This window comes from Anolis carolinensis, chromosome 2, assembly GCF_035594765.1.
Source record: "Anolis carolinensis isolate JA03-04 chromosome 2, rAnoCar3.1.pri, whole genome shotgun sequence".
Taxonomy (NCBI): Eukaryota; Metazoa; Chordata; class Lepidosauria; order Squamata; family Dactyloidae; genus Anolis; species Anolis carolinensis.
The window spans coordinates 182209113-182232841 of NC_085842.1; the positions used below are offsets into that span (position 1 = coordinate 182209113).

Consider the following 23729-nt stretch of genomic DNA (forward strand, 5'->3'; position numbering starts at 1 on the left):
TCTCTACCACTTTTCAGAGCTCCTTATACCATTTGCCTTCTCCCCCCAGTGTCTTAGGATACCTCATCCTCCACAGTATGGATGTGCAGTCACACATATCTGGAAGCCCTCGGGTTAAGGCAGCTCCACCTGAATTTTGCCAATGCAAATGAACCTCACCTGTACTTGCACTTTGAGAGGTGCCTTTCCACCATTCTTAGCATCCACTGTAAATTCTGCAGGTTTGTTGACAGCAACACCAGTCTTGTCTAGCCCTGGGCCATAGGCTTTTACCTAGAAATTGGTAAATAGAGCTATTAGTTCTAAAGCAGCTTCCATCATGCTGTGTGATTACCATAGTGGTCACTGCAAGTCATGTAAGGACAGTCAATAGAGACAGTTAAAACATTGTTAATCTAAACAACTTTAATGAAAGTGCACATCCTTTCACCAGAGAAGAGGAGACATTTTTGGCTACAGTAAACATTGTACTGCAATATTCAACATAACACGGTCTAACAATTTCTGAGTAGACACACAAGCTCACAGAGCAGTTTGTGGGTGGTTGGTCTTGGTTTGAGCTATTGGTATTTGGAGGGAGGATACTAATAAAAAGCAAATAAGACACTAAAACAGAATTAAAGCAATGTCTCAGTGAGGAATCCCATCCAGAACTTTCAGGTAACTTTCCCTTAGTTGTGAGCTTTGTCGACCAATCCAAATTCCTCTATCGCATGCAAACTGTTACATGATGTGCTACATTTCCCATCAGTCATAACTGAAATAGCCAGTAGAGAGGAATGCTGCAAACTGTAAAGATGACAATTCCCATCCTGCTCTAAAGCCATTCAAAGTTGATGCCAGTTTTCAAAGGAAGCTCATATCAGGTAAGAACAGTAAATTTCAACCAGGGATGAGAATCACGCAGCCCTCCAGATCATGGACTGCAACTCCCAGCAGTCTGGGAGTTGTAGTCCAACATTTACAGAAAGCCACAAAATTTCCACCCTGACCTTGAATGGTGTGTGCAGGTACAGCCTGGACAATCTAGAAGATCTTACTCTCTTTCTAATCACCAACATGAGGCCCACAATTAATGCTTTCTCAGGTTCTGCTTCCCTCTGAGAAGTATGCACACATACACGCATACATTCAATGCCTAGGATGTGAAACAGGGTAAAACCTTATCCAAAATTACAGCATAGGTTCAATTTACCTTCTCAGGGTGGAAGTCCTTGGGAGCAGCTTTGATCTCAGCCATGAAGGGACTGAGCTTTATGTCCTCACTGTTGCAGAACACATGAACAGCATACTCGCCAGGTTCCTGGGGCCAGTAGCGCACGTCACAAGAGCCGTCACCTTTGTCATCACATTCAATCTTAGCCTGCGAAGGGCCCTCCACTGAGAAACCTGCAGGGCATTGGGTTGAGAGTGGGGAGATATAAGATCAGAATTGGGGCATCGGTGGCCCGGAGGACATTGGTTTGGAGACATGTCAATCCCTCCCAAATACTGAAAACATGGCAGCAGGAGAAATAGAAAACCCTCTCATAAAGACCTCAAAACTCTAGTTGGCTCCCCATACAGGAAAAGTGTTCTTATATAGGGCTTTATAGACCCTAATAAGCATTTTGAATTGCATCCAGAAACAAACTGGTAGCCACTGAAACTGTCACAAGGGGGGAGTTACATGTTCCCTGTGATCAAACCTAGATGTAGCATTCTGGACCAACTGAACTTCCCAAGCACTTTTCAAAGGCAGATACACATAGAACATGAGACAGCAATCCAAACAGGATTGTAGCAATGATATGCATCACTGGGGCTAGATCCAACATCCACAGAAATGGGTGAAGATGCAGCAAGCATATTCCTGGTGTTTTGCAAAAGCTAGTGTCTATATTCAGGGCTGAATCTAGCTATACAGCCATACTGCAAATCTAAGTCTTTAAAACGCTGCGTGAACATAGCTTGAGGCCCTACTGACTAAACAATCCTTTTTTCACCAGACCAGGGAACCTACGTCCTGCTTGGATCAAGCTGCAGTGTGTATGAAAATCAAGTTCCCTGCACCCAGAAATTCAGGACCACAATCAGTCATTGCTTGGCTTTCCCAGTTACCTAGTGTGCCAACATCATCTCCGATGGCCTCCACCACAAAATCAGCTGACTTGCCAACGACGCCTCCTTCCAAACCGGGTCCCCAGGCTCTCACCTTCTGGTTTGTGCATTCTGTTCCCACTTTTACCTCAAATGGGCTGGTAGTGAAAAAAAGGGCTTATGCTTAGTCTCAGCCATAGAAGTCTCAAAATAGTCCAGTTTTGCAGTAGCCCCTTTAATTGTGTGTATTTATAAAATGCAATTTAAGCAAAAGGCCTCAGTTTCAGAGATAAGCAATCTGATGCTGTCCTGAAGATTTTACACTACTTTTCCCATAATTTCTAAACATAGCAACAGGATAAACTGTATAGGAGAGTTGTAATCCCAAACATCCCAAGGCCATCTGTTTGCCCCTAATTGAGGCCTTCACAAAGCACATCACTAGAGACAAATCAAGTATTGCTGACATTAAAATTCTAAGTAGTTAAAATGAAATGAACTCTCTGTAACCAAGACCTTGAATGTTAGAGAGTTCAAGAATGGGAAGAGATTCAAGGCAAGTACTAAGTATTAGGAAGAGCTGTTCAGCAGTGGGATACACTGATGCCTCAGAGCAGGGTTCCCCAAACTAAGGCCCGGGGGCTCTCCAAGGTTATTTACCTGGCCCCCGCCCTCAGTTTTAGACTTAGGCTTGCCCAAAGTCCGAAATGACTTGAAGGCACAACAACAATCCTACTTAATTTGACTATCTCATTGGCCAGAAGCAGGCCCGCACTTCCCATTGAAATCCTGATTGGTTTACACAGTATATTGGTTAAAATTGTTTTTATTTTTAAATATTGTATTGTTCTTTAATTTACTAATACTGTGCAATCCTAATAATATAATATATTGTGTATACATATAATATTGATAATATTATAATGTAATACAATATAATATTTATTTATTTATTACAGTATTTCTACCCTGCCCTTCTCACCCAGCATGGGACTCAGGGTGGCTAATAATAATACAATGTAATAATATTGTATAATGTAATAATATGAATTATATATTATATATCAAATGTAATATTACTAATAATATTAAGGTATAGTAATATAGTACAATATCTATATATATAAAAGAGTGATGGCATCAGGGCAGCGGACAAAACAACAAAACTACAGGCCCCCCAACCTCGAAATTTGACAACACAACCCATCATTCACGGCTCTAGGTTGATACAACAAAAAGAAAAGAAAAATAAAGTCCCAATTACAGGGAGAGGAATAATAGTTTTTATCCAATTGCTGCCAGTTAGAAGGCTAAGCTCCGCCCACTTGGTCTCCTAGCAACCCACTCAGCCCAGTGTTAATAAAAGAATAAAAAATAAAATAAATTCAAATAATACAATAAAAATAATTAAAAACACTAAAAAAATTAATACAATAAAATACTATTAACAAAATAACTAAAAATAATACAACAAAATAATAAAATATAATAAATAAAAAAGATAAGTTACAATAAAATTAATTAAAAAAATACAAATAACGTCAAATAAAAATTCCACAACAACTTTTAACCAATACCACCACCACTTTGCCACAGCAACGCGTGGCCGGGCACAGCTAGTAGTAATATATAATGCTAATATTGTGCTTTGCTAATAATATAATTTATTGTTTGTACATACAACTTTTAAGTCGCTCTGAGTCCCCTTTGGGGTGAGAGAGGGTGGGGTATAAACGTAGTAAATAAATAAATGTTGTTGGGTTTTTTATTTTGCACTACAAATAAGACATGTGCAGTGTGTATAGGAATTTGTATTTTTTTAATGATAATTCGGCCCCTCAACAATCTGAGGGGCCATGAACCGGCCCTCCACTTAAAAAGTTTGAGGACCCCTGCCTCAGAGTGTGGTGGTGTCTCCATCACTAGAGGTTTGTAAATAGAGGCTGGATGGCCATCAATTGGGAAGGCTTTGATTTTGGATTTCTATACGGCAGAAGGGGGTTGGAGTGGATGACCCCTCTATGCATCTCTGCAGACCACATTACCTTGAGCCTAAGCATACACTTCTTTGCACCTCTTTCATACAAGCAGAGCCCTCCTATAATGGCCACTCTCAACTTCCTTCCATATTAACATTAGGATTGTCTCACCTGCGGGGGATGTGCTGTCCACCCCAAGTAATTGTGACTGTGTAGTTCCCAGGCACAGTGGGGTAGTACTCAAAGCTGTACACACCATCACCCAAGTCCTTCTGCTTGACACGTTCCTCTAGTCCTTCTGTGGATAAAGTGGTCAATTGATTAGTGTCAGCCCATACAAAATGAGCCTACTGTTGCTTCTGGGTGTCACTGAAATGGCAACAAACTGCTATTCCATTTGTAATTGCCTTTTTATTGACAAAGGAGGAGAGTGGTGTTTGTAGGATTTTCTGCCCATGGTAGCAAATATCTCAGACACTTTGGACAATACAGAACAATCCCCATATCTGCAGGACCATTACTCATGGATTTATTTATCTACTTATGACAAAAGCATTTTCTTAACTCTCTGGCACATGACCTCTCTAAGTATTTTTAGGTCCTCTAGCGCAATACCTCTATGGTATTCAGTATTCTTGGGCTGGAAGTTCTTCATTTCAAGAGGATTTGCTATTATCTTCAGTTTTGAGTATCCATATGAAGCCTGAGAACATATGCCTTGTAGATATGGTTTGTATGTGTATATGCACATATTTTGAGTGGGACAACATTTGTTGCTCTGCCTCAAACAGCAGAGGAGCTTGTGCCAGGTTGGCTAGTAAGTGTGGAAAATTACCCTGTAAACTAAAGAAGTAAAAAAAAAACCCAACAACAGCACAAATGTACTACAACCGTACCAACATTAAACTCCAACCCAGTGATTCCAGTCATGAAAGCCTTTGACAACACATTAAACACCTCATATTTATCTTCCGTTCTGTGGACAATTCTGTGCAGACATATTGGAACAAGTCCAATGTAGGAGACCTGTTGCTTTATTTATTTATTCTGTATCAAAATCATTGCATAAATTATGATAAAACTGAAAAAAATAGAAGGAACACAAGCAGCTAATTATCTTTTGACCAAAAATGGGCAACAGTGACCGCAAGGTTTGTAGCCTCAAACAAATCTTCCTCTGTACATGAGGCAAGACATTGTGGATAAGCATACAGATGTGGAGTTGTCTGTTCTGCTCCACAGTCACACAAGGTGGAGGATTCTTTTAGGTAGTGCCATTTTGCCAGGTTGTCTTTTGATCTGCCCCGGTCCACTTCTGAATCTGTTCAGGGACTTCCAGGTTGCCCATTCTTGGTTTGCCCCTGGAGGCAGACCCTCGTGAGGGGCCATCCAATTGGGATTTCCTGGTTTAGCTGCCCAGAGGGTTACTCTTGCTGTTGCTGGGGGAACATTAAGAGGAGTGGTGGTTCTCATGAAGCTTTTTTTTATTTGAGTCTACTGGGGGGGGGGGGGGGGGGAGGCTGATAGCCATGCAGTGGATGGCTTTCACGGTGTTCAACCTTATTTCTCTCACAGTTAGCAGCAACTTCCCATCGCACATCAGGGAAGGCAATGCCATCTAGCTTGTAGAGTTTATCAACAGGTGTAGGTTTAAGACATCCTGTGATTGTTCTGCATATTTCATTCAATGCTATGTTCACCTGCTTCGCATGGGCAGACTTGTGCCCAACAGGGCAGGCATACTCAGCAGTTGAGCAAGACAAGGCCAAAACTGATGTTCTTATTAATTTTGGGTCTGCATCCCATGCACTGCCAGTAAGTTTCCACAGGATGTTATTGCGTGCAGCTACTTTGTGCTTGGTGTTCATACAATGTTTCCTATATGTTAGTGTTCGATCTAAGACGACACCAAGATATTTAGGATGGAAACAATGTTCAAGGTCTTGGCCTTCCCAGGTAACTTTCAATTTCCTGTTAGTTTCACGGTTCCGTAGATAGAAAGCACACACTTGTGTCTTGGCAGGGTTAGGCTTCAGGTGGTTCTCTTTGTAGCAGCTGGAGAGATTTTTCAAGGCATCGGTGAGTTGGATTTCGAGTGTTTCAAAGTCTTTTGCTTGTGTTGTTAGACCAAGGTCATCAGTAAAAATAAAACTCTTGCTAAAGAATACTATTGCTGTTGCTAAATAATACTATTCCATTTCCAGTTCTGCAGTCAAGATTTAATCATGAGTTCAATAGTTTCCTGTAAACTGACTGGGAAGCGACTGGGAGACCTGGTGTCTCTCAAGTCAGCTTTGTCTGGAGGACTCAGGGGCCTAACCCCACTCTCCCCTTCAACAGGCAGAAGGTATTTGTCTTAACATTGCCTGTTGTTTCCGCAAGGCCTGCAGTCTGTGATTGACACCTAAGCCCCACGAAGGACTCTTTCACAATCTCACAATCGAAGAATTTAGGATGCCACAACATTCTTGTCCCCAGCTGCCAAGGGCAGCACAGTTTACATTTAGGTTCTTCATGGCATGGCGCCTCCAGGGAGATAAAACACAGCCGCATTCCCAAGATTGTTATCTTCCAAATGGGAGCAGTCGTATTTTTTGGCTCTAGCAACTCTCTCCAGCTTCTGAAGTCTGCCCCAGGCCTCATTGCCCAACCCTGCACTAAATGCTTGCGGTTTGAACCTGGGGTTATGACTATCAAAGCCAGCCTCTTTCCATCATTCGCATGCCTTTGTATTGCAGCAACGTTTACTTCCAGCCTAGACAAGACCTTCATTATGACCCTTTATGGCTCTGCTGGCCCTGCCATACCATTACACATACACACAGCACAATTATTCTACCACAATAATATAATTTACAGCTTTGCTTCCTTGGTTCAGTGACATTTCCTTGTTTAAAGTACACATACCACAATGAGCCCCTCCTGGAAGGCCCATTTCATTGGCACTTCCTGCCAGGGGACCCAACAATTCTCACAGCCCCCAGCCAAACAATGGCAGTTGACAGCAACTTTACTTTGAAAGGATTAAAGGGTTTCTAGAATTTAGCACTGATAGAAGTTTGCAGGAAAAAAGTAAAGGAGAAAATGCTGTTGAGAGTTTCCTTAGCAAACAACAGCAGGACTTTAATTCTTCCAAACACTGAGTTTTTAATGCAACTGAGCACTGGTTCTCCACCTCTGGCACTTCAAGTGTTTTGGAACTCAACTCCCTGATGTCTCAGTCAGTACGGCCAATAATCAGGGATTCTGCGAACTGAAGACCCAATTGTCTCAAGACTCCAAAGGCTGAGAGCTGCTGCAACAGATCTACCTTCCCAGCAGGTCTCCCTATGCAAGGCAATGGACAGGCCCAAACCTGTTAAACTTTCACAGTGAAAACAGCATCATGTGGCCTCCCCTTTGTTTCCTGGGTTCAGACAGCCTCTTTATTTCCAGAGAAATTAACTAGCTGAGCATTTAAAGCTCCAGTCAGGAGGAAAGAGATATATGTTATCCTTAGAGAAAGCCATCACATGCTTCCCTAGTTGCAAATGCTCCTCTACTAGCTTGCTGTCACTTGTAATAGGCCAGCCCTATTGCAAAGCCACAGGGTGGGGAATCAGGCCAAGGTGTTAGGACAAGAGCTGTCTTTGCCACACAGTCTGCCCTGACCTCCCAAAAAACTTTGCTACTTCTCAGATGGGGTGTAAGATACTTTCCAAACTGCTCTGTTGAGATATAGTTGCTATATCTCATCACTTCTTATACAAAAAAAAGGAAGTGGTGCCATCTTCTTAAGTCTCTTAATCTCTTGGGCTAGCAAGAGGCTAGTAAATCAGTTCACCCTTGTGAGAAGGATCTGGAAGGTATGCCAAATAAGCATGCCCAGGTTTACGCAGCAAAGAACCTGAGTCACCCTAACCATAACCAAAAGGCACTGGCATAGTAGAATCAAGAGCTCAATCTCAAATTATGTCTCTATGGTTGCACTGCCCTTTCTCTGCTGGCTGTAATAGCTATTTGGCAGTTTATGATTCTCATTAGATCTGGGCAGATACATCTACTAAATGAGCTTTGTGCGTCTCCCACAGAAATAGACCAACATGAGATATGATTCTAATTGTGAGCAAGAGAAGCAACAGCAATATCCCCGGAACATGTGGAAAATGCAATTAAAGAGTCTTACTTATCCAACATAAATGGGTCGGCAGAATGTTGGATAAGTGAAAATGTTGGAAAATAAGGAGAGATTAAGGAAAAGCCTATTAAACATTAAATTATGTTACGATTTTACAAATTAAGCACCAAAACATCATGTTTTACAACAAATCAACAGAAAAAAACATTATGTAATTACTCTGTATTTACTAAATTAGCACCAAAACATTGCAATGTATTGAAAATATTGACTACAAAAACATTGACTACTGAAAGGCAGACTGCGTTGGATGATACAGAACACTGGATAAACGAAGGTTGGACAAGCGAGACTTTACTGTATTTCCAATTGAAGCCCAACACTCCCCATCTTTTGCACTCAGTAACTAGTAGCAAAATATGTACATGCAAACAGACACACAAACTTACTTGGGCCTTTCACTGTAACTTTTAGTTCGCCACTGCCGGCACCTTTTGTGTAGACCTTGAAATCTGCCGTTTCCTTCACCCGGACACCTTTGGGCTGTAGGCCTCGGCCCACTGCTCTGCAGGCATTGGGATTGCATGCTACAGCAGCAGAGAGAAAGGAAAAAGGCGCATGAACACAGTATCTCCCCCTCAAAAGAGAGAGAAAAGAAGGAAGGAAAGGCTCCATTACTCTTGATAGGGCAGATTTTCACCCTAGTTAACATGCCAGGCAACTTATCAACTCCCACAACACAAAAGGAAGACGGGAGTGAGTTTAAGTCAATAAGTTGTCCTTGAGAGAACATGATCCTAAACCCCTCACCACAAGTTCACACCACCCTGTGCCCCAGGAGTGATATACCATTGGCCCTGGGTCTTGGCGCCGAGCAGCTGAGAGGAGATGAGTATCAGCAGAAATCCAGGGAGGTGGCTCTTCAGAGGAGAAAGGTAAGAGCAGAGGAGAGCTGGCTCAGGGCAAGAGGAAGCAGGTAGAGAGGAGAGAAGTTAGCACAGAACAGAGTACCCTCCCACACTTTCTGAGAGAGAAACAAACCAAGCAGAAGCAACAGTGTGGAAGACAAAGATGGCCCATTGCCAAGCCCACAGCTTAATAGGAAACTCACCCTGCCCCACAGTGACTGTATATGGACTGCGGGGGATAGGGATCCCACCAAAGGTGATGTAGATGGTATATGTGCCCTCCAAGATGGGTTTATAGGTGCAGCGGTAGGTACTGTTGCCCTTGTCCTCCAAATTTTGCTCGACTGTCCCCTTTTTGCCTGTTGGGTCTTGAATGATGACTTCAATTTCCCCAACTCCGGCACCTAGAGGGGGAAACGGGTGTATTAAGAGGGAGAGAAAGGCACTAAATACATTGTACATCTTGCATCATCTTGATTCCAAGTATTTCACCATTGTGACTAGAATTAAGACTTTTGAATGGTTTTAAGAATTCTCACCCAATATTAATAAAATGACAGCATCTGCATTTCATTTCAGGTTTTGCTAATCTATTTTAGAACTGGGGTTCATCACCTTACAGCTCTCCTTTAAAGCCTGGCTGAAAACCCTGAATGGATTTACAGCTCATTCAAATGGGAGGGACAATGTCTTTCTTATGTACTTCTTACAAAGTTTAATTAATCTGCTGACCATCCGAGGTTTTAAATCTATAACTTCCCTCTTATTCAGAGAGGAGGGTTTTCATCCAATACACATAGATCATTCTATTTTAATCCTTGTTATTGTGTGCCTGCAATTTATTTATTACCTTTAGCAGTGGTTTTCACCCTGTGGGCCCCCAGGTGTTTTGACGTACAACTCCCAGAAATCCCAGCCAGTTTACCAGCTGTTAGGATTTCTGGGAGTTGAAGGCCAAAACATCTGGGGACCTACAGGTTGAGAACCACTGTCCTAAGGCAAACTTATCAGGGATTTCTTGACAGGATTTGTTCAGAGGGGGTTTGCTCTTGCCTTTCTCTGAGGGTTGAGAGAATGTGACCTGCTCAGGGTTGCCCAGGACGTTTCCATGGATGAGCGGGAATTCAACCTGTTTCTCAGGAGTGATAGGGGCAGATAAACTAGTGAGGTTAAAATTCTTGGGAACCAGCTTTTCAAAAATAAACTTTCCAGCCTTCTATTTCCAAACAGCTGTAGTTGGAACCAAAAGATAAGCAGCATAGATGTTTCCTGCATCCAGAGATCAGAGCATCTCCATCAATGCCTGACTGACCTTATATTTTATCATGACAGTCCCAAGCCTGCAATGTTTCAAGGTATTGTTTATGTTATCTTGTACCTTGTAGTACCTTAACTTCCTTCTTGTTTACAAGTTTCACTCAGTGCACTTTGCCCAGTTCATTTTATGTTTTTATTGCTGTGTTTTTCATGTGTTTTATAATGATAGTGATTTTTTAAATGCCTTTTAAATTTATTTGTGTGTTTTTGTATTTGGTATTTATATTTGATATTACTGTATGCTGGTTTTATATCTGTGAGCCGCCCCGAGTCCCTCTGGGGAGATGGTGGCGGGGTACAAAAATAAAATTATTATTATTATTATCATCCCCACTTTCCCCCTCACTGACCACTGTAGCTTTAAACCCTTGTGATCCACCCCGCTGCCCTGGAACTGTGAAGGCAAGATCTGAGACATGTTTTTAAGAGCTCAGGAGGTGCAGCTGGGAAATGAAGTTTGGTACAGTTGGCAACAACTGCTTCCTTTCTGGCAGCGTCCCAGAGACTGGAAGCCAACAATTTAGGGACCAGCACTGGAATGACCTCTTTGAGCAACACTGATCTAAAGCATTTCAAAAATTGTTCTCTGAAAGAAAAAAAATGTTCTGTTCAGACAGCAGCAGATGTGAATCTTTACAAGGAGGATAGGAGAAGCTGGAACTGTCGCTGAATAAGGCCTCCTCACCAAAGTTTGAGAACCACAGAGCCATACAGTCATATATCAAATGCACAGCATGATAATCTGCTTAAATTATGGGACACCATAGTAACATGCTGTGTTTTCAACTACAACTGTCTTTTTTAATAATACTGTGAACTAGCCTGGGTCTCAGTATGAAAGTGGGGAATCTTCGTCTTCTGAAGAAGTAGTAGTCCACCTTTTAGGCTTTCAGATGCCAAAAACTTTTTGTATTTTTCACTGCACCAAGTTCAACATGTCTAACCCTGCCCACAAAGTAAATTAAACTATTTGTTTGCCAAGTTTCAAAACGTTTTAAGTAGCTCTGCATTTTTATTCTAAATGTATTTCTACCTCATATGATAGTATTGTTAAGTTGTATTGTATCAGCAGTGCCTAGTGATATTCTCAAATCATTACAGTTGCTAAGCGAAGGTTGTTTTCAGATCAAGTTTGGAGGGAAGATGCCTGCTGCACATTTCTTGGTCCTCCTTCATAGCTAACAAAATTACACACAAAACACATTCAGCTGGTTTTGCCTGTGATCTCTTAAATCTATTTGGTGAGGGGAATAGTTTTGAGATGGATTTTCTTCCACTAAATTAGAATTAAACAGCACTGAATGTGCTACTTTATAGTCCTCTCTTCATATTCACTGAGTTTAGAAATGAGCACTCCAGTAAAAGTGGGTAAACTGCAAATTAAAAAATCTAACTTCTTAATCTGAGAGAACACCTCTCTAGAAATCACTGTGTTCTCTAGTACAACTCTGTGGTCAACTTCTGGTGGAAGTTGACCAAAGAGTTGCTCTAGAGGACCTAGAGCTTGAATCACACCTGCAAAACTGAAACTCACAAATGTGGAGGGCCAACTATAAATCACAGTGACCAGGATTTACTGAGTCTTTAGCTATGCAAAGCCACCAAATATAAGCATGCACCAAGTAAATAGAATTCCTCTTTATTACAACTTTACTGCAGTTTGCATTGGCTTCTAGACAAACAGCATACTGCAAAGTCTCTTCTCTACACTCTGTATAGTTTCTTTCAAATTTCCATCTGGCTCATGGTCATTTTGGAAATATATTTTAAACACACCCACACATCCATGCAGGAGAAGAGTTCTCTGATATAGAAACTGTGGGATGCCAAGCTATGCTCTACTTAGCACAAGGACAGTCTTCAACTTGGATTTAGCGAGGAACGTTCATTCTTGGAAAACAGTCTGCAGCCAGAAAATCGGGGAAACCGCTTAGGCAGCAGCTTGTAATTTTAAGGCACTATTGTCTTCAGCCTTTGACTCAAAAGGAGGCTGTTCGAATCCCAGTCATGCATACAAAAGGCAAGATCTGAGACAACAAGAGATCAGTTGTTTCCCAAGGGCTATGGGGATAAGGAAGGAGCCTGTTGCCAGAAGGGAGTTTTTTTTTAAGAGTGAGAGATTTTATTCCTATATAGATGCTATTATGCTTTGATGAGCTTTAGAAGAATTATGTTTCTTGACTACAATCCTGAGAATCACCCACTGCTATGGGGAATTCTGGGAACTAAAGCCCAACTTTCCCAGGGCCTGAATGAGACTCATGGAGATGACTGATCTTGTCCAAGTACCCTTGTGTACTCTGTGGCATTGTTAGTTACGTATCCTGCCAAGTTAAACAAGCTCACAGGACAGCTTTGAGTCCCCAATTATTTCTGCCTATGAAAAATCTGCCTGCGTGGCTGGCAAAAATCACATTAAGGTGCCCACCTCAAAGATCAAGTCTAAATCTTTACTTATGCAAGATGTTAGAAATAAAATACATGAAGTCAGCTAAAGGTTGTCTTAAGAAGGCAAGAGTGGGATGCAGAAGTGAACTCCAAAGACCTTTTGGGTTGCCATAATCACTCATTCACAGGTAGGGGTTGTTGGAAGTTGAAATCTTATGAAATGTTATGCATTCCCTCATTTGTTTCCTGAAGTCAGAATAGGAGAAGAAGAAAGCTACAAGTCGAGCCACACCCTACATGCAGATGTCAGTATACTACAAAGGCAAAAAGCTACTTATCCATGAAGGCTCAGGATCAAATCTCACTTCAGCTCAGGCAAGTTACTTATCCAGCTTATCTCCCCCTGATGTCTGCTACAATCCTTCCCAGAATCTTGTAAGCACTGAGAATACCTGTGACTCCATAAATGCTAACTTGTAACTATTAAATAGTACTCTACTGTCTGTAGAGCAGATCAATGTGTCCTCAGAGATAACCATGAGACCTAGAAATATACAATATACAATGCTTTTGTCATATTATAGCCTTTCATATCAGAACTTTTCAAAAACAAAATTATCCATTGCCTTTAGGCTTTCATGTTCCAGAGTAACTTGTGACCCTTCAAACATTGTTGGGTCCATCTGTTTTAGACAACACAACCAATTATTGAGGGGTTACAGGAGTTGTAGTCCTTGCTCTAGCAAAAACAAATTTTCTCCACATTGACATAGTCAGCACATTTGCTGTCCAAACTTTGACTTGGCCAGGATTGGCATTGCCTATCATTCTTTCACCCACATTTCCTGACAAAGGGTGCATTTACATTGTAGAATTAATGCAGTTTGATGCTACTTTAGCTGTAACCACTCAATACTGAGGAATCATGGGAGTTGAGATTTGATGAGACACCAGCACACTTCTGGCAGAGAAGGCTAAAGGCTTTGTCAAACTACAACTGCCAGAATTCAATATCATTGAACAATGACAACTAAGTGGTATCTCCTTTGTACCCAAAGACTCTCTGCCCCTTTTACTGACCAGCAGTGAAAATCTCAAAGTAGGTGGTCTTGTTGGCAATGTTTCCTGAAGGCTCCAAGCCAGGGCCCTGGGCAGTGACTTTGCTGGCATCTCCATGTGATTTGTCCACATTAACCTCAAAGGGACTTTTGGCAATATGCTGCCCGGCAAACAGTACTGTCACCTGGAAGTGAAAATAAGGAAGGAAGGAATCAGAGGCTGACACAAAGGAAAGTCTTACTTCAAAAATCTACTTCTGCTCACAATCCTTGAAAGTTCTTACCTTGTGAACACCTGTCACCTTTGGCACATACCACACAGAAAAGGTCCGATTCTTGTCATTGTTTGCAATCACCTTAGCCTAGATAACAGAGGAAATATAATAATTTCTTATTATTCATAATAATAATAGTTATCTTATTATATACCCTAGTATGACTGTTTAATTTATAATTGGGTGAATGCAGGGGGCTACATGAGAAATCTTTCCACCTCTGTCTCTCCATGTGTCGTGCACAGCAACAAACCAAAATGCCTTTAAACTCCAAAATCTATCTTAAAAAACAGCAAAAAGGAGCAACATTGCATGGCTTCTTGTTGTTTTTGAGAGAGACTCAAGAGGGAAAGTATGGTCACTTACCTATAACCATATTTCTTAAGAGTGGTGATCTGTGAAATCCACACATATGGTAGTTTGATGCACCTGTGCAGCAGTTTTGGAACCCTACAACAGCTGTTGAGGCTAGCTTCGCCAACCTTCCCCAGAAGGTATACAGTCCCCAGGTGGGGTTATAACCTTAGTTTCCCACCGCCACAGTGGTAAATGAGGCAGGCATGATGATAGCGAGGAGGATGTATGGGAATGTGTGGATTTCACAGATCACCACTCGAAAGAAACACGGTTGAAGGTAAGCAACCATACTTTCTCCACTGTGGTGTCTGTGAAATGCACACATATGGTAGATTAGCAAGCCACTTACTGTAGTTGATGGGTGTCATAACACCGCAGAGAAAAGGAGAGCTCTCCCAAAGCCCACTTGGTGCTTAAACAGGAGGATCCACCTTTTAATGTGTCCCAAACATCAGCAGAGTGGCCCATGTAGCTACCCTGCAGATGTCCTCCAGGGGTATGCCCCGGCAGAAAGCTGTAGAGATAGCAGCAACTCGCATGGCTCCTCCTCCAGCAGCTGGTAGGCCAGCCAGATGGCTGCGACCATCCATGCGGAAGACTTTTGTGGGGACACTGGACTCTCAAGTGGAGTAGTCGGTCCTGAAAGAAGGCAGGGAGTACAATATCTTGTGCGGTGTGGAACAGGGAGGTGACCTTGGGTAAAAAGGTGATATCAGTCCGCATTATGACCTTATCCTTACGAAACCACATGCATGGGTTAACTACGTGAAGAGCACAGAGCATGCTGGTCCGTCGTGATTTTACGATAATGAGGAATGCAGTCTTCCATGATAGATGGGCTAGGTCCACTGATGAGAGAGGTTCGAACAGTGGCTTCACAAGCGCAGAAAGCACCAGGCAAAGATGCCACATGGGCGGTGGAGGGGTGCAAGGTGGGCAAGTGTTTTTGTACCCCTGCAAGAACATCTGGACCATAGGGTCCTCAAAGCAGGAGGGGAGGCCTTGGCTCTTCCGATAGGCAGGGATTACCGCCAGGTAGCACTTAAGCAAGGACAGCGCTAGGTCCCTGTGTGCTAGCTAGGTGAGAAAATCAAGGAGGAGTGCCATGGGCACTGCGAGCGGGTCGACATTGCACTCCTGCGCAAATTGGGTAAACTTAGCCCATTTGCAGCATATGATTGCTTCGTCAATCCTATGTGCTGCCGCTAAGATGTCTAGTATGGCTGTGGAAAATTGCTGGGACTGATCTTCCATGTGATGAGGTGAAGCCACTGAATGTCGGGGTGGCGAAGTGTGCCATGGTCTACGGTCAGAAGGTCTGGACAACATGGGAACATATGGTGGCATCCGTCAGCCATCATTGCCAGCAGGGGGAACCGGGGCTGGCGTGGTCACCACGGTGCTATGAAAACAGCATCATGCCATCGTGATAGATCTTGGAGACTACTTTGGGGAGAAAAGGTATGAATGGGAGGACAAAGAGGAGGGGTCCTGTCCAACTGAACAACAATGCGCTCCCCAGACAGCCCGCCGAGGACAGTTGTGCTCCCCAGGCGCAGAAGAGACTGCACTTGGTATTGTCCTGCGTGGCAAAAAGGTCTATGGCCAGCACATTGGAGCATCTTGGAATGTGGACTGTGGTGAGCCGGATGTAGTTGCGCATGCACCAGTTCCAAATTGTTATACTCGGGGGTCAGCAGGGAGCACGGCCGTGTGCCCCCTGGCTTGTTCACGTGCCACACAATTGTCGTGTTGCCCGTACACACCTGGACCATGCGCCACTGGAGGACATCATGGAAGGCCTGCAGGCCCTTGTATAAGGCAAGCAACCCAGGAAGTTGATATGACACTGCCCCTCAAATGGAGACCATGGGCCACACACCAAGAGTTGCCCGGTTGTGTGCACCCATCCTAGGAGGGAGGCGTCCGTCATGATGGTGCAGGACAGGCCCTGGGCCCAAAAGGACATCCCTATGCACACAAGAGGGCCTTCAGGTGCTTCTATTTTTCCATGCCTGCGGTGTTAACTCCTGGCAGGCCGCATAATTTTTAATGGAGTATGTCTCCCTCAGACAAAGGAGAAACTTGTCATGCTCGTCCATGTCAGGTAGCTTTCCCCCACTGGCCGAGCACTTCTTAAAGATAGGGGTTGACATCTTAGAGTAGTCGAATACAGTCCTTGGTCAATGGTAAACCAGAATAGCCAAACCTTGGAAGAATCACGAAGTCAAACAGTCCATTTTCAGAAAAACCAGATATAACAAACAAAAGATTCCTACAATGCTGCTACTTGCAGCAGAAAAGAGGAACTAAGGCTATAACCGCACCTGGGCACTATATACCTTCTGGGGAAGGTGGGTAGGACTATAGCCAAAGCCTCAATAGCTGTTGTAGGGTTCCGAAACTGCTGCACAGGTGCATCAAACTACCATATGAGTGTATTTCACAGACACCACGAAGGAGAAACCAAAGTACAGTCATTCCTCTACATTTATGGCACATTAAGGACACAGGATCCCCAATAAACTGGAAAAAAACAGACATAAATAAAAATTGCAATCCCCTTTTTTACACTTCTCTAGGCATTTGTAGGCCCTCCAGTGAGATTTTGAAACAATATTGGTAGAGGTTCCTTATAGAATTATGCTGGAGAACCTACATATGCCTAGGAAGGACATAGGGTACTTTTTAGGTCACAAAAAAGGCAGCAATGAAGAGTCTGCAATAAATCTAATTAAATCCACACACACTTAACCAGCAAATGTGACAGGATGACAGTATTTCAGATAGTAAAGGATTATGAGGTGCTTGTAGGAGTTTGGGTGGGGATATGTTTATGTATTTTCACACATCCAGGAGCTTTATGCATTGTTTGTGGGCCAAAATTATGATTTTCTAAATGGAGTTGGTACAGCTGGGAGGTGTCTGGAGTCTTAAAAATGGGGCCCACCCTGAAACACCCAAACTGTCAGCTGATCCAGATTTTCACAAAATGCTGCCTCTAGGACTCACTTCTTCACGGTGCCCAGCAGGGTCCTCAACATATACCAGTACTTCTCCCTGACCAGCACTGATTGTTTCTACAGTGAACTCGGCCTTCTTTTTCACCATGTTCCCCGTGGGTTCGATACCTGAAATACAAAAGGCAATATTAAAGGCTGGTCCTTCCAGCTACTGATCCTACTGGTAGGCTATAATACAGGCCAACACGCTTTTGGTCCAAAACTTACCACAAGTGAAAGCATTGCTAAGTAGCTATAGACAAGCTCTGTCCTACCCTAAAGCTCTTTAACCATAGCTTCAAAATTGGATAACATTCTGTATTGGTGTTACAGATTTGTAAATCTAGTTACAGATCTCAAAGTAACTGTTGCATATTCATTATTAATATGCATTCTCAATTGTGGCAATATTGTCATGATTGTTTATAACATCCGTCCCTCCAAACCTAACAATAGTTACACCAAGCAATTGAAATATTTTCTCTTGTGGGTGCCTTAGTGCAGCAGGATGGCATACCTCCTCACATCTGCAACAGGGAATTGCAATAGGAACCCTACTACTGGTTGCCATGCCCTTTCTTGATGGTGAGAGGGTGCCGGAAACATCATCCTGCTGCTCTCAAATTTGCAGATGAATAGAATTGTATTGGCTCAGTGTGGTTGTGGGCTTTTAAGATATGTTTAGAGGGTCAGGCCAGGAGACGCTACTCAATTATGCATTCTTAGCTAAGTGGGATGTCAGCCATTATCTAAATAAGGGAAATTCTGCTGCTCTCTGTATGTTGCTGAACCTGACCTTCCAGCATTCCCCATTCAGACAGTTGGATTTTGCAGTAAATGAATCATTTGGAGGGCTGTAAGATTCTCACTCCTCATCTAGGTGCTGTTCAATTCAGAACTAAAGACTTGGATGTTATTACAGCACTGCTTGACACTCCTCCAAAGTCACATGGCTACACATTGGAATTAGTACAGTTTTTCCCCATCTCACAAATCTCGAACCTCGTAAATGTGCAGGACTAAAATCCCCATCATCCCCACGCAGCATTGCCAGCTGGGGGCAAAGGGAGTCAAAGTTAAAGGATGGCACAGAATGGTTTTCCCTCAGATTAATCATAGGATGTTCTCTGGGAAAACATGTGAAAATACCAAGACAATCTCAATTAATGTCTAACCCTAACGAGACAACAATTCTGTCTACTGACAGTCCTTCCCAAGGTCCCCATCCTTTTCCTAACTAAGATCCTTTGTGAAAATATAATTTGCCTCCTCACTAGGGCAGACACTCCAATTCAATGGCTTGTAGACATTCATGCCTTCCAGACATTTTTAGACTGCAAACTCCAGCAGCCCAAGTCATCCGAGCCAGTGGTTAGAAACGCTAGGACTTTTAGCTCAACACTGCCTGGAGGAACACATTATATCCATCTGTGCCCTTCTTCATAAAGGGGGGGGGGGTTACCCTTCATGGGTCACTCACCTGACCCATACAGAATGTTATGATTGAGCCTCGTGGCTCTGTTTCTGACAGGCGTGGGCGTAAGACTCCTCGAGAGTCGGATACTCTCGAGGAGCGAGAGAGAAAAAGACTGCGAGACATATTTGCAGAACCCTCTGACGAAGAGTCTTTCGAAGGGTTCACGGAGAGAATGGAGGAAGGGCTGGTTAGCTCAGAGGAGGATGAGATGGATTGGACTCGGGTAAGGGAGGAATTGGGGGCCACTGGCCATGATGGGGCAGAAGATGAATGGGGACCTTCAGGATTAGACCCATGGCGTAGCTGGAGGGATGGGACGGGATCCACAGCTGGAGATGCTGTTGGGCGTAGTCAGAGGTGTTCCAGCTCTGACGAGGAAAGTGATGAGGAAACGCCCGGGTTAAGGAGGGCAGCTGACAGTGATGAAGATTTGTAACTGGCATAAAATGGGGCTTGGGAGCAATTGCAAATTGCGTCGGGCAAGGTAATCTGGGCAAACGCTTGGGATTCGTGTGTGTGTGTGGGACGCTTCCCTGAAGACTTGTGTACTTTCCTGTGCTGAGACGTAAGTTGATTGGAATCCAGGGTCAGACGGCGGGAGGGATTGTGTGGGCATTTGTTTGTGCAAACCTGTGCTTACTCTTATTAGCTTGACCTTCCGTCGTCTTCTTGACGGACGCCATCTCCTGTTTTGAGAACTCGGACTGAACTGACCACGGCTTGTCTTCCCCCCTTCTTGGACTTGGAAAAACTACAAACGTCTGCTTCTGGCTTTGATCTACGGAACGGAACTGGTCTACTCTACTGCTAAAATCCCTGGCTGAATCGTTCGTGTTGGAATCCTGTCTGCTGTGTGTGTGGGAGCGACGCAAGTTACTCTAAACACAGTGTTGGCAGCAGAGAGGAATCTGCTGCCAATTAGTTGCATTCTTTGTATCTTTTGTTCCTTGCCTTTCGTTTTGTTTATACCCAGGCTGAAGAAAGCAGTTTGTTTTTACCCGGATTAAACTCCGGTTTAATCCGGTTTATCTTTTGAACATTTACTTTTGCCCCTTTTTGCTCCTAAAGGCAAAAATTGCCTGGCCCTTGTGTTTTACGGGCATTTTTGAGTTCTGTAATCTAATAAACTCTGTTACTTTGAATCTTGTGGCGTTCTGTCCTTGACAGATTGCCCGACGCCCATAAAAGGTTTATTGCAGCAATAAACCCGTCAGGAAGACGATGGATGAGTTAAGAGCCAAATTAGACCAATTGCAAACGGCTGTTACCGCTAGCCAAACCGCTCATGCCGTGAAAGGACATGTTTTGACTCCTGAACGCTTTGACGGAACCAGGTGCAAGTTGCCAACCTTTTTGGCACAAGTGGAGCTTTATTTTTCTCAGCTCAGTGCTCATGCTTATCCTACAGACACTAGCAAGGTGGCCTTTATTTTGAGTTTGTTGACCGGTCCCGCAGGACAATGGGCCACTAATTTAATTTTGGGAAATGACCCAGTCAAGGACAATTTGAATAATTTCAAAAAGTTGTTAACTGATACTTTTGGGGATCCTCTCCGCACGGAGAACGCTGGGTGGGCTCTGTATCGGTTGAAACAGGGAAAGGGGACTGTTTTGGATTACTTGAATAAGTTTAACCTGTATCGCCACCAGCTGGATTGGGGGGAAAATGCATTCATGCTTTTATTTACTGCCGGGTTAAGTGATATGCTCCAGGATGAATTAGCACGCTTGGAGCCGGCTGAAAGCTGGGACGCCTTAGTAGCTAAGGTGCTGCGTTTAGACGCAAGGTTCGAGGCTCGTAAACATTCAAAAGCAATGTGTGCGCCACCCATGCAGGTAACCAGGGCACCTGAGGTGATGGGGGAAGAGCCCATGGAGCTTGGGGTCTTTAAAAAGCTGTCTACAGAGGAAAAGAGCCGTAGGAGGCAGCTGGGCTTGTGTTTGTACTGTGGGAATGCTGGGCATTTTGCCAAAAGTTGTAATGTGAAACCTTCCCAGCTTTCGGGAAAAGGCCAGCCCTAGTGCGACGTGAGTCCAACGCACTAGGGCTCCTCAAGCAGTCAACTGAGGGGAGGAAGCATGTTTTCGTACCCATTACATTATCTGTTGGGGGAAGGGAACTTGTTTCTACTTTGGCACTGCTGGACTCAGGGGCCACGGTCTCTTATGTAGATATTGAGTTTGCTAAGAAGCATGGCATTCCTAAGGTGCGCAAGGCATGCGACGTGTGGGTGGAAGGAGCAGATGGGAGACTGCTGGAGACTGGGGTGGTTAACCAGGAAACCTCAGCAGTAACGTGGGAGGTGCAGGGAGTAACGGGAACGTTTGTGTGGGATATTACTAGCTTGCCTAGATATGATGTGATCCTGGGGATGGATTGGCTAGCTGTAGTAAACCCACAAGTAGATTGGGCAACACGTAAAGTGATTTTAAAGAGGCAGGACTGTTGCACTCTAAATGTTACTCATTCTGATATGGAGGGAGTGCCTGCTGAGTATGGGGAGTTCTCTGATGTATTTTGTAAAAAAGAAGCGGACAAATTACCACCGCACAGGCCATATGATTGCGCCATCAAGTTGGCAGAAGGTGCGAAACTGCCAGCAGGGAGGCTGTATGCCTTGACTGTACCGGAAAGGCAAGCTTTGCGGGAGTTTCTAGATGAAAATTTAGCCAAGGGGTTTATTCGCCCATCTAGTTCTCCAACTGCGGCACCAGTATTCTTTGTAGTCAAAAAGACTGGGGAACTTAGGCTGGTCTGCGACTATCGGATCCTAAACAAATACACCATTCGGGATAGGTACCCGCTCCCTTTAATCTCGGAACTGTTATCAAGGGTGCAAGGGGCTAAGGTCTTTACCAAGCTTGACCTGCGGGGGGCCTATAACTTAATCCGTATACGGGAAGGGGATGAATGGAAGACGGCATTTAACACGTGTTTCGGATGCCACGAGTTCCGAGTCATGCCTTTTGGGCTTTGTAATGCTCCTGCGGTCTTCCAGAGGTTCATGAACGATGTGTTCAGGGACCTAATTGACCAATTTTTAGTGATTTATTTGGATGATATCTTGATTTTTTCTAAGGACGAGAAAGAACATCGTCAACATGTTAAGCAGGTTCTGCACCGACTGCGGGCTAATGGGCTTTTCGCCAAGGCTTCCAAGTGCGTCTTTCATGTGCCTGAAGTGGAGTTCCTAGGTCATGTAGTGTCAGGTAGGGAACTTAAAATGGACCCACATAAGGTTGACGCCGTCAACTCATGGCAGGAGCTGAAGACTAAGAAGGATGTACAAAGGTTCTTAGGTTTCGCTAATTACTACCGGGAGTTTATTCCGAATTTTGCAAAGCTCACGGTACCTTTGACGCAGCTTCTGCGCAAGAAACAGCCATTTGTGTGGGGGCGGGAAGCTCACGAGGCATTTCTACAACTTAAGTCTAGTTTTCAATCGGACAACATACTAACCCATCCTGATGTTGACAAACCGTTCGTGGTAGAAGCGGACGCTTCTAGCTACGCGTTGGGGGCTGTATTGTCTCAGAAGGATTCCTCAGGGACCTTGCGTCCCTGTGGATTTTACTCGCGGCAACTAACACCCTTCGAGCAGAACTATACCATATGGGAGAAGGAGTTGTTGGCGATTAAGGTGGCGTTTGAGGTGTGGCGGCACTGGCTTGAAGGGGCACGGCACCAGATCGTGGTCAGGTCTGATCATAAGAACTTAGAGCACTTGCAAACAGCAAAGAAGTTAAACCAGCGTCAAATCCGCTGGGCTTTGTTTTTCTCCAGGTTTAACTTCAAGGTGCAGTTCGTGGAGGGGAAGGCAAACTTGCGGGCCGATGCTTTATCCCGCAAGCCAGAATTTAAGACCAATGAGCAGGTAGTATGTCAGACCATCTTGCCTACTGCCTCGCTGTGTGTTGTAGATAATGAGCTCGGGTTACATGACCAGATCCTTGAGGCTCAGAAAGATGATGTGTGGACTCAGGAGCAACTGATGTTGCTCTCAGCAGGTAACCGTACCATACTGCCGCATCTCCAAGATCAAGACGGGGTATTGGTGCGTAGGGGGCAGGTTTACGTACCAGTGGGGGCCCTCAGGTTGGAGGTGATTAGAGCCCACCATGACGAACCCATGGCTGGGCACTTTGGCAGGTTCAAGACCGTACAGCTTATCACCAGGAGCTACTGGTGGCCAAAGATGCGGCAAGACATTCTGCGCTTTTGTGACAGCTGCGCCGTTTGCCAGCAAAGTAAGACGCCTGTTGGGCGCCCTAGAGGGTTGTTGTCGTCTTTACCTGTTCCGGAGAGGCCATGGCAAATCATTTCCATGGATTTCATTTCAGATTTGCCTAAGTCTGGGGGTTATACTTGTATTTGGGTGGTGGTGGATTTATTTAGTAAACTGGCTCATTTTATTCCTTGTTCAACCATTCCGGCGGCCCCTACGTTGGCCTTACTATTTACAAAGCACATCTATCGCTTGCACGGAGCACCCGAGGTGATTATTTCCGATAGGGCTCCGCAATTTGTGTCACGCTTTTGGAAACACTTCCATGAGTGCTTGGGGACTAAGTTAAACGTGTCGTCCGCCTTCCATCCGCAAACGGATGGACAGTCGGAACGGGTTAATGGGCTCTTAGAGCAGTATTTGCGTTGTTTTTGTTTAGATCAACCCACGGCTTGGGTGAAGTGGTTACCGGTGGCGGAATTTGCTTACAACAATGCGGTGCACACGTCTAGTCAGCATACGCCGTTTGAGCTTACTTATGGCTTT

General features: G+C 44.1%; 1 protein-coding gene across 10 annotated transcripts in view; it reads right to left on the reverse strand.

The window, feature by feature from the left end:
• The window catches only part of flna (filamin A), an 89919-nt gene that overhangs the window by 47116 nt on the left and 19074 nt on the right, over window positions 1–23729 (reverse strand). For all 10 annotated transcript variants that reach the window (XM_016991191.2, XM_016991192.2, XM_016991189.2 and 7 more), the window contains exons 5-13: window positions 17491–17609; window positions 14131–14208; window positions 13869–14031; window positions 9287–9487; window positions 8625–8762; window positions 4230–4356; window positions 2101–2237; window positions 1196–1389; window positions 160–273 (exon numbers count right to left, since the gene is read on the reverse strand). In XM_016991191.2, the coding sequence (XP_016846680.2) occupies window positions 160–273; window positions 1196–1389; window positions 2101–2237; window positions 4230–4356; window positions 8625–8762; window positions 9287–9487; window positions 13869–14031; window positions 14131–14208; window positions 17491–17609 (1271 nt within the window). The remainder of the gene's footprint in view (window positions 1–159; window positions 274–1195; window positions 1390–2100; window positions 2238–4229; window positions 4357–8624; window positions 8763–9286; window positions 9488–13868; window positions 14032–14130; window positions 14209–17490; window positions 17610–23729) is intronic.